This window comes from Mobula hypostoma, chromosome 14 (assembly GCF_963921235.1).
Source record: "Mobula hypostoma chromosome 14, sMobHyp1.1, whole genome shotgun sequence".
NCBI classification, from domain to species: domain Eukaryota; kingdom Metazoa; phylum Chordata; class Chondrichthyes; order Myliobatiformes; family Myliobatidae; genus Mobula; species Mobula hypostoma.
Genome location: NC_086110.1, coordinates 51885427 through 51900250, shown reverse-complemented (window position 1 = coordinate 51900250; position 14824 = coordinate 51885427). Strand labels below are relative to the sequence as shown.

At 40.9% G+C, this 14824-nt stretch overlaps 1 protein-coding gene across 2 annotated transcripts in view; it reads right to left on the bottom strand.

The window, feature by feature from the left end:
• Positions 1–14824, bottom strand: part of cmip (c-Maf inducing protein) — a 256495-nt gene that overhangs the window by 121553 nt on the left and 120118 nt on the right. For both annotated transcript variants that reach the window (XM_063067127.1, XM_063067128.1), the window contains exon 2: positions 1900–2025. In XM_063067127.1, the coding sequence (XP_062923197.1) occupies positions 1900–2025 (126 nt within the window). The remainder of the gene's footprint in view (positions 1–1899; positions 2026–14824) is intronic.

Here is a 14824-nt window from a genome sequence, read left to right as displayed (position 1 = left end):
ATGAGGCTGCATAACAAAATAAGGACCCATGTTATTACAGGGGAGATACTAGCATGGATAGATGACTGACTGGCTGGCTGGCAGGAGGCAAAGAGTTGGAATAAATGGGGCTTTTTCTAGTTGGCTGTCAGTTACTAGTGGTATTCCACAGGACTCGGTTTTGGGACCACTTCTTTTCACATCATATGTCAATGATTTGGATGACAAAATTGATGGCTGTGTGCCCAAGTTTTTGGAAGATATGAAGATAGGTGGAGGGGCAGATAGTGTCATGGAAGCAAGAAGTCTGTAGAAGGACGAAGAACGGGAAAAGAAGGGGCAGATGGAATATGGTGTAGGGAAGTATATGGTCATGCAATTTTGTAGGATGCACTTTTCTAAGTGGGGAGAATATTCAAAAATCTGAGGTGCAAAAGGACGCTGGAGTCCTCGTGCAGCATTCCCTAAAGGTTAGCTTGCAGGCTGAGTTGGTAATAGGAAGGCAAATGCAACGTTAGCATTTGTTTCAAGAGGACTAGAATATAAAAGCAAGGATGCAATACTGAGGTTTTGTAAGGTATAGGTCAGACCTTACTTGAAATATTGTGAACATTTTAAAGTTCAAAGTAAATTTATTATCAAAGTACATGTATGTCTCCACATACAACCCAGAGATTCATCTTCTTGCAGGAATACTTAATAAGTCCATGATAGAATAATACCCATGTTAGAATCAATGAAAGACCACACCAACTTGGGTGTTCATCCATTGTACAAAAGACAAATTGTGCAAATACAAAAAGAATTAAAAAATAATAATAAATAAATATCGAGAACATGAGATGAAGAATCCTTGAAAGTGAGTCCATAGGTTGTGGGAACATTTTAATGATGGCACAAGCGAAGTTATCCCTTTTGGTTCCAGAGCATCTAAGAAAAGATGTGCTGGCATTGAAGAGGGTCCAAAGAAGGTTCATGAGAATTACACCGGGAATGAAAGGGTTAATGTATGAAGAGCATTTGATGGCTCTGGGCCTGTACTTGCTGGAGTTTAGGAGAGGAATCTTACTGAAACCTATCAAATATTGAAGAGTGGATGTTTCCTCTGTGGGGGAGTCTGAGACTCAAGGGCACAGCCTTACAATAGAGGCACATCCATTTAATACAGAGCTGAGAAGGAATTTCTTTAGTCAGAGGGTCGTGAATCTGTGGAAATCATTGCCAAATCATTTGGTATATTTAAAGGGTATGCTGATAGGCTCTTCATTAATCAGGGTTTCAAAGTTTATGAGGAGAAGGTAGGAGAAAGGGGTTTGGAAGGGTAATAAGTCAGTCGTGATGAAATGGCAGAGCAGACTTGATGGACCAAATTCTGCTCCTATGTCCTTACAGTCCAAGGAAGGATTACTTGTAGGAGAGATAGATGGTGATTATCACAATTTTAGCCAAAGTTTCCTTTGTGAAAGTGCCTGACATTTTTGTTCACTTTTAGCAAAGATAACCAAGGATTCACTTTATTTATTGCACATACATGGGAACATACAATGAAATGTATCATTTACATCAAAACAGATCAGCCAGGATTGCGTTGAGCAGCTTAAAAGTGTCACCACACTTGGAGTAGCAACATAGCATACCCACAGCTCAATAATGCTAACCACATGTCTTTGGAACTTGGGAGGAAACCAGAGCACTCAGAGGAAACACACTCAGTCACTGGGACGATAGAGATCGCAGGGCAAATTGAACCGTGATCAGTGATCGTGGCAGTGTACAGTGTTACACTAACCACCACGCTGCCCTATCGTTCCACATATTCTCAGCCCTTTTCCATCTTTGACCCCAGAGAAAAAGCAAATGTAAAGCGATGACTAAGATGTCTGGCTTTCTGTTTCTCAGGTTCAGAATCTGAAAAGTTACCTGCAGTAGAACCGTGCCTCCAGGGATGGTGAGCTGTAAACAGTACTTAGGTGCGTTTTCCCATGATAACGGCTGAATGTCCTCGATAGCACTGTATGAAATGGCGTTCTCCATGTAGCCAGCAGGCTGAAAAGAAAGTAAAAAAATAGTTGTATAAAATGTCTTGCTTAAACAGCAGATCAGAGTAAAAATACAATGATTCTACCTTATTTTTCTAATAGATATTTAGAGATGCTTTCTGAGGTAAGTGCAGCATTAAAATTAGTTTCAGCTGGTCCTAGAAACTGTTCAACTGTGCAGGAGTTAAGACTTTAGGCAGTGCGATATCTCTATTCACTCATTTGATGCCAAATTGTGGTGCGATGCTTTTCCACAAAAAGGGGGAGAGAACTTTGAGTTGATTTGGCTCACTGTAAAGCACAATGTACCAAATGAGTCAGAATGAGGTAACTGCTGCACAAACAAAAGGAAGTCTGCAGATGCTGGAAATCCAAAGCAACATGGACAAAAATACTGGAGGAACTCAGCTGGTCAGGCAGCATCTATTTTAAAGAATAAGCAGTCGCTGTTTCAGGCCAAGACCCTTCAGTACTCAGAACTGTTCCATGAGTTTTACAAGTTACAGAAAGGAAAAATCCCAGCTGAGAAGAGTATATTGTGAAGTGTAGTAGAGAATAAGGCAAAATGTTTTAAACTTTCAAAATAGTATCTACTTTGTTGTACTCTTTCACAGGAGGTGGCCGGTGTTGGCAAAAGCAACATTGACTTCATTTTCTTAACTGCCTTCCAAAGGGGCTTTGAAGGGGTAAATGGCAGAGGGCCTTTAGCCTCATGTAGCCCAGACCATGCAAGTGGGACAGATCTTACTTCCCATTCATTGACCTCTACAACTTTGGACTTTCTTTCTCACCAATCAAACATGCTGTCAGTTTTGGTACAATTTGGCAAATTTATTCATGTTGGCATACAAGGGGAACTTGTAGTAATGAGCCTTGTGAAACCTACTGCAGTTACTAGAACCTACAATTTCCGTTATCATTTGTTTTCTCTTGATTGAGCTGATTGTTATCCACCTTGCCATTTCCCTTTGGATCACTTGTCTTCCTGAAATCCATATGAACAACTTCAAATGCACTTTCCTCCATAACTCATCTTGCAATCTTCTCAAGCTTCAGACATTTTCTTTCCTTTACAAATCCACATGCACTGACCTTGCTTAACTCGACGTATATAAACACTGATTTATGCCACCATTGCTGTTAGAATGACAGGTCTTCAGTTGTTCACTTTATCATTTCTCCATTTTCAAACAAACCATATAATTCATTTTGCAGCCCTCTGCCACCACACCTATTGCCTAATCAAAATAGTAATTGAGAATCAAACCCTTTTGTCACAATGGTTCTCTCAATTGATGCTATGTCTTAGTTTGGAGAAATTAGAAGTCAAACCTTTGAACCTTTATTTGATTTTGAGAAAAGATGGGGCTCATTTGCTTGTTATTATCATTTGAGTTCATTGATAGATTTTTTCCACGATCTAATTGTAAATTTTTTGGTATATTTTCTTTTCCTGCTGGTGGTTTGATGTTTATTTTTAGAAGCTTTTTGTATGACGCATGGCTCCGGGGTTGTACACCTAATGGGGTTTTTCCCCCCACTTTTTCTGCTTAGTAGGTTTTTTTGTTATCACAAATTTTTTTTTCAATCTTTAAGATAATGTCTTTTTTGAGACACTGTAAGTGTTGTTACTTCAATGTACTCGTGTTATTTCTTCTGTATAACAATAAAAAGATTTGAAAAGAAAGAGAAATCAAACCCTGTGCTACTTCTTCCTTGACTTCTTTAGTAATGTAGGCATTCTGTCTATGTCTGGTGACTTGAACACTTGTTATATCCGGGCGTCCTGTCCCATGATCCTCTCATATCCCCTTTGCCAATCACCTGTCCAGCTCTTGGCTCCATCCCTCCCTCTCCTGTCTTCTCCTATCATTTTGGATCTCCCCCTCCCCCTCTCAAATCTCTTACTAACTCTTCCTTCAGTTAGTCCTGACAAAGGGTCTCGGCCTGAAACGTCGACTGTACCTCTTCCTAGAGATGCTGCCTGGCCTGCTGCATTCACCAGCAACTTTGATGTGTGTTACTTGTTATATCCCTATGTGTTCTCTCCATCTCTCTCAAAAGAGGGTTGTAGTGGCCCAATCATGGGGGCAGTTAAGGCAGAGATTGATTGGTTCTTGGCTGGTAAACAGTTTAAGAGTTGAGGGAAAAGATGGAAGAATTGGTCCGAAAAAAAAATCAGCCATGATTAAATGGTGAATCACACTCATTGACCTAAGTGTACTCCTGTATCTTAATAGCTTTATGGTCTAGAACTTCACATTCTTCCACATCAGCATCGATATCAATATCTAATCACTCCCTCAGTGAGGGTACTTTGTGTGTGACTTCACAGACAGCAGTGTTTTAAAACCATGGAGTGCATCTTGATTTTTTTTTAAAACAGTGGTGTAAAATAGCTGAAAGTGACTGGGCACTGAGTTTGTCTATTTCTGAAATGTTGGAGATAAAAATTGTTTGAGATACCGTATATTTACTGCACAAAGACCACTATAGACAGCAGGCGGACCACTCAACTCTGGATACATCACAATTCAACAACCACACAAGAGGACATCCATACTAAAGTCACAAGGTGCAACAAGAAAAAAGGATGCCATACTTAATCATGTCTTGTCTCTTCTGTGCTCTTAACTGTTAAAACTGATGGCTCCACCCCTATAAGGAGATTCTAATGCAGGAAACGTGCACTAACTCGAAATCATTTTCACTGTAACTCAAGAGTCACACAGACCAGTACACGCACTCACTCACCGTTTGATCAAGATCAACCCTACCCAAATGTAATTCTACGCCAATGTTGCACATGTCATCAATACTAGAACAGTAAATAAGAGCAATACTCACTACAGACACCAATGGGAAACTTTGAAATTAAGTTATGCCTCAGTATAAAACTTGAACTAATTATTATAAAAATCCAGTCCAATGGCATATCATCAGTCACCATGAATAAATGTTAGGTGAAATTTGAATTGTTGTAAAGATATGTCCAATGCACCTAATGAGCTCCCATTTCCTTAATCAGTTGAGCTCTCTAAAGAAAAGATGGAGACAGAACGTGATCTGCCTATTTTTCTAGCATCCTATGCATCAAATGACTCAGTTTTTAAGCAACAGTGCTATAACTCAACAAAAATTACAGCACTCATCAAATGTACACTTTCCACATTGTGCACACCAACCATGTTATTGTGTGTGTGCGAAAGTCGCTGAATAAACTCCAGCCAAACGAGCTTCCAAACTGCCCAATTGATTTTCTGAATGCACAAATATGGCAAATAATTTGAGAAAAAATAACTCCTGTTAAATAAATCTGCAATCAATTACAATGAACAGCTGAAGTCACAATCATCAGAAACATAAAATCATAGAGGCAGTATGCAGATAAGAAACCAATACCCATTATGTCAATGTTAAAGGAAAAAGATATTCAATGTAATCTCACTTTCCAGTTCCTAAATCCTTAGATTTCTACCTTTTCTGTTTTTATCTGGCAATTTATAAGAGCAGTAATAGTTTCAAGCTCAACTACCCTTCCAGATGATCATTTCCCAGTTAGTCAATAAATTCTCTTCTATTTCCCTTTCATGCAAAATTACGTTAATTCTATGTTCCCTTTTTTACTTAAAAGTGAAAGATCACAAAACAAAAGAGCATTAAAAGCATTATAGCCAATACAGTAATATTCTTTTGCATTTATAGTTCCACCGCAGGTTATGACTGGGTTCCATTTCTGAGAGTTGGTCATAACCACGAACAGTTCACAAGTTAGAAATGCAGCCGCAATTTGAGTTCCCACCTGCCGGAAGATACCTGTAGTGCCCACAGCAGGCAGCCTGCTGCTGGCCTCCCAAACACTATTCTGTAATTGTAAGCTGCACATAAATTGGGTGTTCACAAGCTGGTGAGGACCCATGTTTCCCCAAGTGTGTGGAAACTGAAAAATTTAAAGAAGAGCTTCAAATAGCCAGAAAGCTAAATGAAACAAATCTCTAAATCTGTTTGGGTGTAAAAATGTTTCAAAAAGATACATAGTTGGTAGATTTTCATCAGTGCTGCTGAGGTGGTGAGCTAGCAGAGAGGAAATGAATACTGGATAATATCTGCACAGGCTAGAGAAGGAATATCAGCTCCTGGTGACAACACACATTTACATCTGCAGTCTCTTGTCACCAGAGTGACTGCCATTATGGAAAGCTACAGATAACAGAACAATGTTGTGGGTTAAAGTTCATGAGTATGCAATTTGAAAGGTTCCATCAGAGAGTAGGCTATTGCTCAGCAAATAAAAGCATTGTTTACCAAATACTTTTGCGCGGGGCTGCACCCATTTAACAAGTAGTGGTATCTCAACATATATCTAGCGGTGGTGAAATGGAACTGAAGGCTTAATAGGAGAGTTTGCTGCAAAGCAACATCTTTAAGATGCTGCACATGCTGAAACCTGGGGCAAAAAAATACCAACTATTGGAGAAACTCAGCAAATCAAGCAGAGTCTGAAGGAAATGACTGATGCAGGAAGTCGACCCGAAACATTAACCAGCCTTTTGCCTCCACAGATGCTGCTTGACCCACAAAATGCTGGAGGAACTCAGCAGGCCATGTAGCACCTAAGGAAAGGAATACTTCCCACCCCACCCCCCACCATAGATGCTGCCTGGCCTGCTGAGTTCCTCCAGCATTTTGTGTGTGTTGCTTGGTTTTCCAGCACCTGCAGATTTTGTCCTGTTTGCTGCTTGACCCGCTCAGTAAGCATTCATTTTGAGAGGACTAGAACACAAAAGTAACAACGTATAAACTGAGGCTTTCTAAGGCATTGGTCAGACCACACGTGGAGTATTGTGAGATGTTTTGAGGCCCTTGTCTAAGAAAAGATCTTCTGGGGCATTGGAGAGGGTCCAGAGGAGGTTCACGAGAATTATCCCAGGAAGGAAAGTGTTAATATATGAGGAGTATTTGATGATTTGGGGCCTGTACTCACTGGAGTTGGAATGGGGCCGTTGGGGGGGAATCTTATTGAACCCCATTGAATATAGAAAGCCCTAGATAGAGTGGATGTGGAGAGGATGTTTCCTATAGTGGGAGAGTCTGGGACCAGAAGGTACAGTCTGAGAATAGAGGGGCATCCATTTAGAACAGAGATGATGATGAATTTCTTTAGCCAGAGAGTGGTTAATCTGTGAATTTCATTGCCAGACAGCTGTGCAGGCCAAGTCACTGGGTATATTTAATGCAGAGATTGATAGGTTCTTGATTAATCAGGGCATCAAAGGTAATGGGGAGAAGGCAGGAGAATGGGATTGAGATAAATAATAAATCAGCCGTGATGGAACAGCGGAGCAAATTCAATAGGCTTAGAAATCAGAAAAGTGGTAAAGATGACACCAATCAACTACAACAAAACATGATGAGAATATGGCAACAAGTGTCAAATGGAACATAATGCAGAAGTGTGAAATGATGACAAAAGAAAGGGGAAAAGTTAACATTAACTGTGCAACAGCTGCAATGTGTGTGTAGGAAGGCAGGGACCTGAGGATTCGTATGAGTAGACCTTTGAAGTTAGCATGGTAGAAAACACATGGGATCTTCGGCTTCTTAAGGGCAAATACAAAGGCAAAATAATTCTAATGAACCTTTATATTACTCTGGTTAGGCAACATGTGTTGTGTGCAGTCGCTTTAATGTACTTGAGGAAAGAAGGTCCTTTTGAGCATGTGATGAAGGATTTTAACTACAAAATTAAGCTGGAGAAGCTGCCACTCTTCGCCCTGGAACAATGGATGTAGACGGGGAATTTTTTGGATGTGTACAGGATTATGACAGGTTTAGATAAAGATCAACACAGTAAAAATGCTCTCAGTTATCTCACTCCCACTTGGCTGATAGTACATGAACTGCACCACACAGGAGAAGGGCTTTGCGTAAGAGATTTACGGGAAATAAGAGGCAGAACTATTCACGCAGCAAGAACTTACTGCCTAGGAGGGCGGTGGAAGTGGAATTGATTGATAATTTTGGAAGCAAGTCAGCTAATTGGACAGGAATCAGGAGGAAGATCAATTCGAAGGTGTGTGAAAGAAAGGGAATGGGACGGAATAGATTATGTTATGGAGAGGCAACAGGACCCAATCACCAAATGACTTCCTTCTAATCAGCACTGAAATTAAACTTTAAAAAATAGGCAGATTTAGAGCAGAAAAAAAAGCTCTTTAACTGTCGAATATTAACCCTCTCAGGAAGGGAGACACATCTCTGTACTCATGAAAAATAAATAAAAATACTGGGTTACTAAAATCTTCTAAAGAGGCGATTAAGACTCACATAATATGGACGCACAGTAGCGTAATAATTAGTGTTTAGCCTTAAGCACCAGCAACCCGGGTTCAATTTCTGTCACTGTCTGTAAGGAGTACGTATGTTTTCCCATTGATCGTCTGCGTTTCCTCTGGGAGTCTCTGTTTCCTCCCACATTCTAAAAACGTAGGCGTTGGTAGGTTAATTGGTCACGTGAACATAATTGGGCAGCACAGGCTTGTTGGGCCGAAAAGGCCCGTTTCTGGGCTGTATTTCTAACTAAAAAATAAAAGGATCTGAGCAAATGCACTTAACTGACAACGTGTCTGCACTGGCTGGGTAAGGACCACGTGTCAGGAGCTTGCAGAATAGCACTTAACCAACATAAAAACAGCTAATTACTGCCAATATAGCTCCACGCCAACAGCTGTGTGTCTGGTCCCTCTATTAATGCAATAAGTAGGTTGGAGATGAGTGAGCAATACCACACGGAGCATCAACCTTTTACTTGGTGTTAACAAGGTGTTCAGGTCAATCTTTTTACTTGCTATTGACTTAACAATAACTAAGGAAGCACAACGACAGACAGATTTAATGGCCCAGATGGTTCCTTTGAGACTGAATTAATTATAGCTCACGGTTCTGTTTGAAGGATTTTTTTCACCACAATATACTTGTTAGAAGATCCTACATGTTATAACATACAGCATTGATCTTTCCTGAACAAAGTCTTTTTTTAAAGAAAACGCTTGAGGGCGTATGAAATATCTGCTTACTTGAGGCTGAAATAAATGTTATGGAATAAACTCAGAAGCTCACACGTATATTGCCAGTAGTTCTAGGATACATATACCCAGCAGTCACATTATTAGGAACGGGAGGCCGTGGTTTTCTGTTGCTGTAGCTCATTCATTTCAAGGTCTGATGTGCTGAGTGTTCAGAGATGCTCTTCTGCACACCATTATTGTAATGTGTGGTTATTTGAGTTACTGTCGCCTTCCTATCAGTTTGAACCAGTCTGGCCATTCTCCTCCGACCTTCCTCAATTACAGGCGTTCTCACCCACAGAACTGCTGCTCACTCGATATCTTTTGTTGCACCATTCTCTGTAAACTCTCGTGTGCGAAAATCCCAGGGGATCAGCAGATTTAGAAATACTCAAACCACCTCTCCTAGCACCAACAATTATTCTACAAAGTCACGTAGGTCACACTTCTCCTCCATTCTTATGCTTGTTCTGAACAACAACTGAATCTCTTGACCATACCTGCATGCTTTAATGCATTGACTTGCTGCCTCATGATTGGTTGATTAAATATTTGTATTAACAAGCATGTGTACAGGTATACCGAATTAAAGTGGCCACTGAATGTATTATGACTCCAAATTTTATCAGGAAAAAAAATCCAAATTAACTGCTACATATGGATATCAACTCCTTTACAGCTGACCTCCATTGTCTATTTCAGGGCTTGTCCTCTACCTGTCCTATTAAAGCCTATCATGCAAGGGTTCCCAATTTATTTTTATGCCATGGAGCCTTACCATTAACCAAGGGATCTATGGACCCCAAGTTGGGAACCATTACTACTGTGAAATACTGATACTGATGAAGTTCTGCATCTCGTTTGACATCATTAAGAGCAACCTGTGAAACATCAAAAATTCGGCTAATGATGATCGTAGCTCATGATGGTAAAAATATCTCGCTGTTGCTGCAAAAACTGGGCTTCTTCACAAACACAGAAAAAACAAAGGCCGGTGGCACTTAACATTCCTGTTGTTTTTGGAAAAGAAAGGGGAAGAAGAGCAGCAAATCATAAACACAAAGATTCTGCAGATGCTGGAAATCCAGAATAACATAAACAAAATGCCAGAAGAACTCGGCAAGTCAGGCAGCATCAGAGCATCAGTCTTCTTCTCACTTCCTTGCCAGCCTTGATGAAGGGACTTGGCTCAAAACATCAACCATTTATTCATTTCCATAGATGCAGCCTAACCTGCCGAACTCCTCCTGCATGTGTTCTTCCGCACTCTCCTCCTTTGAGATATTCTTTAAAACCTGCCTATTTGACTAGGTCTTTGGGATGTGTCCCAACATCTCCTTGTGAAGCTCCGTACCACTTTTTGTTTGACAATATGCCTAGAATGTACATTAGCATCCTTCACCAAATGGCAGCAAAACATTGTGAACTCAGCTGCGGAAGCTCTACATATGCTCTGTTCAAGAGAGATTCAACCATCAGGTTTATCCTTCATGAATAGACCAGGTATAGAGCTTTAGCAGCTAGTCTTACAAGACTTTGCTGCCACCGTTACTATATTCATAATGACTAAATGCACATTGCCTCATGGTTCCATAATTGTAATGGATTATCTCGTTATCCATGCCAGCCTCAGACTGCTGACAATTGGAATCAGCTGCACTGTAATATTTCTGAAGACAATTTCCACTTCAGAAAACATAACAGCTCATTTTGCTTTATTAGTGAGCTGCAAAGGCATACTTGATGCGCACTTTGCAACTCCTTCCCTCCTCCTAAACAAGACAAAAAAGAATCTGGTCAGTAAACACGAGCAATTGTAGTTCCATAGCAGCTGACAATGAACATGCCACTCCATTGAATAAAATTTCACGATGAGGCAGAACTAACTGCACAAAAGAAAGAGGAAATAGCCACAGGAATGAGTGGCAAGGTCCCATCACATTCAGGATAGCTATATTTGGCTCTATGGGTGGGCCACCAAGATCTACACCAATTTTATTATAGTGAGAAGAACAAACTCATAAATCACACTGACAGACAAGAACATTAGATTATTGTTCCACTTACCTCGAAAATCAAATTTTTTTCAAAAAGCAATGTTGTACCACCTATGGACAAGATCTTTGGAAACAAATTAATTTCAATACCATAGCTTCCATTCATTTTCTTGCTCCTTCTGGTGAAGGAACTTTGTAAAATTTATAAATGACTTCATTGATAGAATTATAAAACATGAAAGCAAGCCTTTTGGTCCAACTTAATCATGCTGAGCATGATCTCTATCTGATCCAATCCCATTTGCCTGCTTTTGACCCTATTTCTCTAAACCAGTGGTTCCCAGACCGAGGTCCACGGACTTCTGGTTTAATGATAAGGCTCTATGGCACAAAAAAGGTTGGGAACCCTTGCTGTAAACCTTTCCTATGCATATAACTGTTTAAGTGGCTTTTAAACAATGTCATTATACCTGACTCTTCAGATTCCTCTGGCAGCTCTCGATGCAGAAAAAGTTTCCACATAGGTTCCTTTTAAATCGTTCCCATCTCGCCTTAAATCTGTGTGTTCTAGCTTTAGACTCCCCTTCCCTGGAGGAAAAAATCTATGCCACTCATGATTTTATAAATATCTATAAGGTCTCCTAAGTCTCAGGAGAAAAGTTACAGCCTTTTCAGCCTCTCCTTACAGTTCCAGTAATGCCCTCATGTCACGTACCCTGTGACGGGTTAAAGATCCAGCAGAAATAGAAAACACTTTGGAGTCTGGTACTGCTATTAACTAATGGTATTTATTAGTAACTACACAATACAGTAATAAAAATTTAGATATATCAAACAGTTTAGCAATGATTATATATAAATGTGGAAATAGATAAAAACCAAGCTTCTTCAAGTCTAGGGGTAAATGGATACAGTCTTACGGTGATGAGTAAAGTTCAGTTCAGTTCATGGTATTGAGTTGAGTAGTGATGGAGAGAGAGATGTGTTTAGTTCTTCAGGTGAGCTGATGCCGTCGATCTTCCCATTGTCCTCTGAAAGTTCCAAGTTAACCAAACTTGACCAACTTAAGAGCATCGTCTTCAAGTGATAATCTACCAACCCAGGCGAGGGTTAGACACACTAGTAGACTCCACAGGGTCGCTCTTTCAGGCACTAATAATTACAGATCAATCCCTCAGAATCGATCCCCAGTCCCACACTCGTGGGCACCTGGATAGGATAGTGGTAACTTCACCACACCCTTGTGCGTCTGCGTGTCCCGTGAAACAAGAAATTACGCTGGTTTAAATACGGTTGTGCTGAATACCATCAAGTAGCTCCTCCCTTCTCTCTCTGTAGGAACTTAGAAGCTGCCAGTGTCCTTGCAGAAATTCCAAACTAACAGTGAGCAGTCTTTGCCCCTCTCTCTCTCTCTCTCTCTCTCCTTCTCTTTTTAAAAGCACAGTTCACAGGGATAATTCAGGATCCTGTCACACCTCATGAAATCTTTTCTGCACCCATTCCATCCTTCCTTCAGGTGGGTGACCAGAACTATTCCTGATACTTTGCACGCTCTCATTAACAACGTGTACAGTTGCAACATGATCTTCAAACTCCGGTACTCTTTGCCCTTACCGATGAAGACAAAGATGCCATATGCTTTCTTCACCACTCAGTCTACCTGTGTCATCACTGTGTACCCCAGGTCTCTGTTCTACAACAGTCTCCAGGGCCTGACCACTTACTGTCCAATTCCTGCCCAAGTTTAACATACCAACATATGTCATACTTGTCCCAAGTTAACTTCCATCTGCTATTCCTTGGCCCACATACCCAATTCATCGAGATCAGGTTCCAAACGTGGGGTACACAGACACCCAGCTTAAGTGTATTGGTCCATGGCATAAAATAGGTTGGGAACCCCTGATCTCGATCCTGTTATAAACTTCTTTATGTGCACTAAACCACCAATACTGGTTCATTGTTTGGAGGATGCAAAGTAAACAAACAGAAACCACAGATAAATTATACGTCTGGATCATTTTCTACAGCAGAGTTCAGATAAGATATTAGTTCTCACTATTGGTCCCTCAGACTTCTTGTGATAGCACGTGTGACTTCTTAGCATTTGTATGTGGAGACAGATGAAGTGAAAACTAGACAAAGAAAGCATGATCAAAGGCAGTATACAGAGTGGATCAAAGCCTAGAATCAGGCATTCTGTTGGTAAGATGTGCTCCAAAACAACCATTGTTCTTATGCCTAATTAATTCCATAGTACAGCTATTTATCTCCAGCCATATCATCTGTTACCAATTACCGAAAAGTACTTTGAAAGTGGTGATGCTCTAGCTGACAAGGCATATGCTGTATATTAACCAAACTCAAAAGTGTGATCTGCTGAACTTGCTTCTAGGACAAACAGTTCCTGCTGGTCAAAAGAATTTAGTCTCCAATAAGCTCCCAATTTTTTAATGCCTCAATTTCAAAGTACAAGAAGCAGGGTTAGTGGCTCTTTCTCTTCTGAATGTTCTTATGTTCATACTTAATATTTTTATGGATAATTAGAATTGAAAATACATGTGGACCAAGATGTTAACTGTTTTGTGTTATCACCAGTGGGATCATCAGTTGATCTGTCACCTGTCTTCAGGAGTTTCGGCCGCTTATGATCAAGACTCCCTCGAGGTGGTGGGCCAGCAGTGCTAAAGCACCACCTCCCACTGGTGAGCTTAAAAACGTGGCATCTGCCTCTATCAGAGTTGTTGGTCACTTCTATCCAACAGATAGTCTACTCTTCAGGTGTCTATGCAACTACTGAAGGGTTTGCAAGATATGTATACCCTGTCTGACTATCTGCCCCTCTGGACGTACTTGGTCCACACCCATGCTGATCCTTTCTCTGCTGCCTCAGCTACAGCCCTGCTTGTTGACTTGATCTCCCTTCTAGTGAAGCCAAGGTCATGCAGCCACTTCTGGAAAATGAACGCAATAAACCCACGGCAGCCTACATCGAATGGATAGCATGAGACCTTCCACCCTCTGTCTCTGCACTCTGATCTTAATTCTGCATACTTGGTTAACTTGCGCTCATGGATGTTGTCTTCCCAGGGAATTGTGAGTTCACCAATAACCACTTCTCTACTGGTGTCAGACCATATGATTATATCTGGATGCAATGTGGTGAAAGCTATTTGCTCCGGGAAACTGCCTTTCCCATCCAGGTCAGCTTTGACACACCAATCATTGGCTGAAGAAAGTATGCTTGATCGTGAGCCTGCGCTGTACACCCTTGACTTGGAGCCTCCTTTCACAAATAATATGCGATATTCTGTGCAGCATGGGGCATGAGATAAGTTGTGCTGCAGTACTCTCTGCTCAACCGCTTCTGTTACAACTTTGAGAATGTTGTTATGTCTCCAAGTGTACATGCCGCTGGAGATATTGACTCTGCATGCACTCAAAATATGTTGAAGTGTTCCCTTCTCGCCACAAGCAGCACACCTGTCTGTCTTATCTTCACACCAGGTGCTGAGGTTGGCAGGTGTTGGGAGCAGATCATACGCTGCTCTGCACAGGAATGAAATGTGGAGCGGTTCCATCTGCCACAGAACATTCCAAGATAGACGTCGTTGTTCAACACTTTCCCACCAGGTCCAAGCCCCTTGTTTGGCCAGGCCAGCTGTTTTAGCTAACCTCTTCTCCTCTTCTACCTCTCGTATTTCTTGTGTTACAAGCTCACGGCACTCCTTACGTGTAGAAG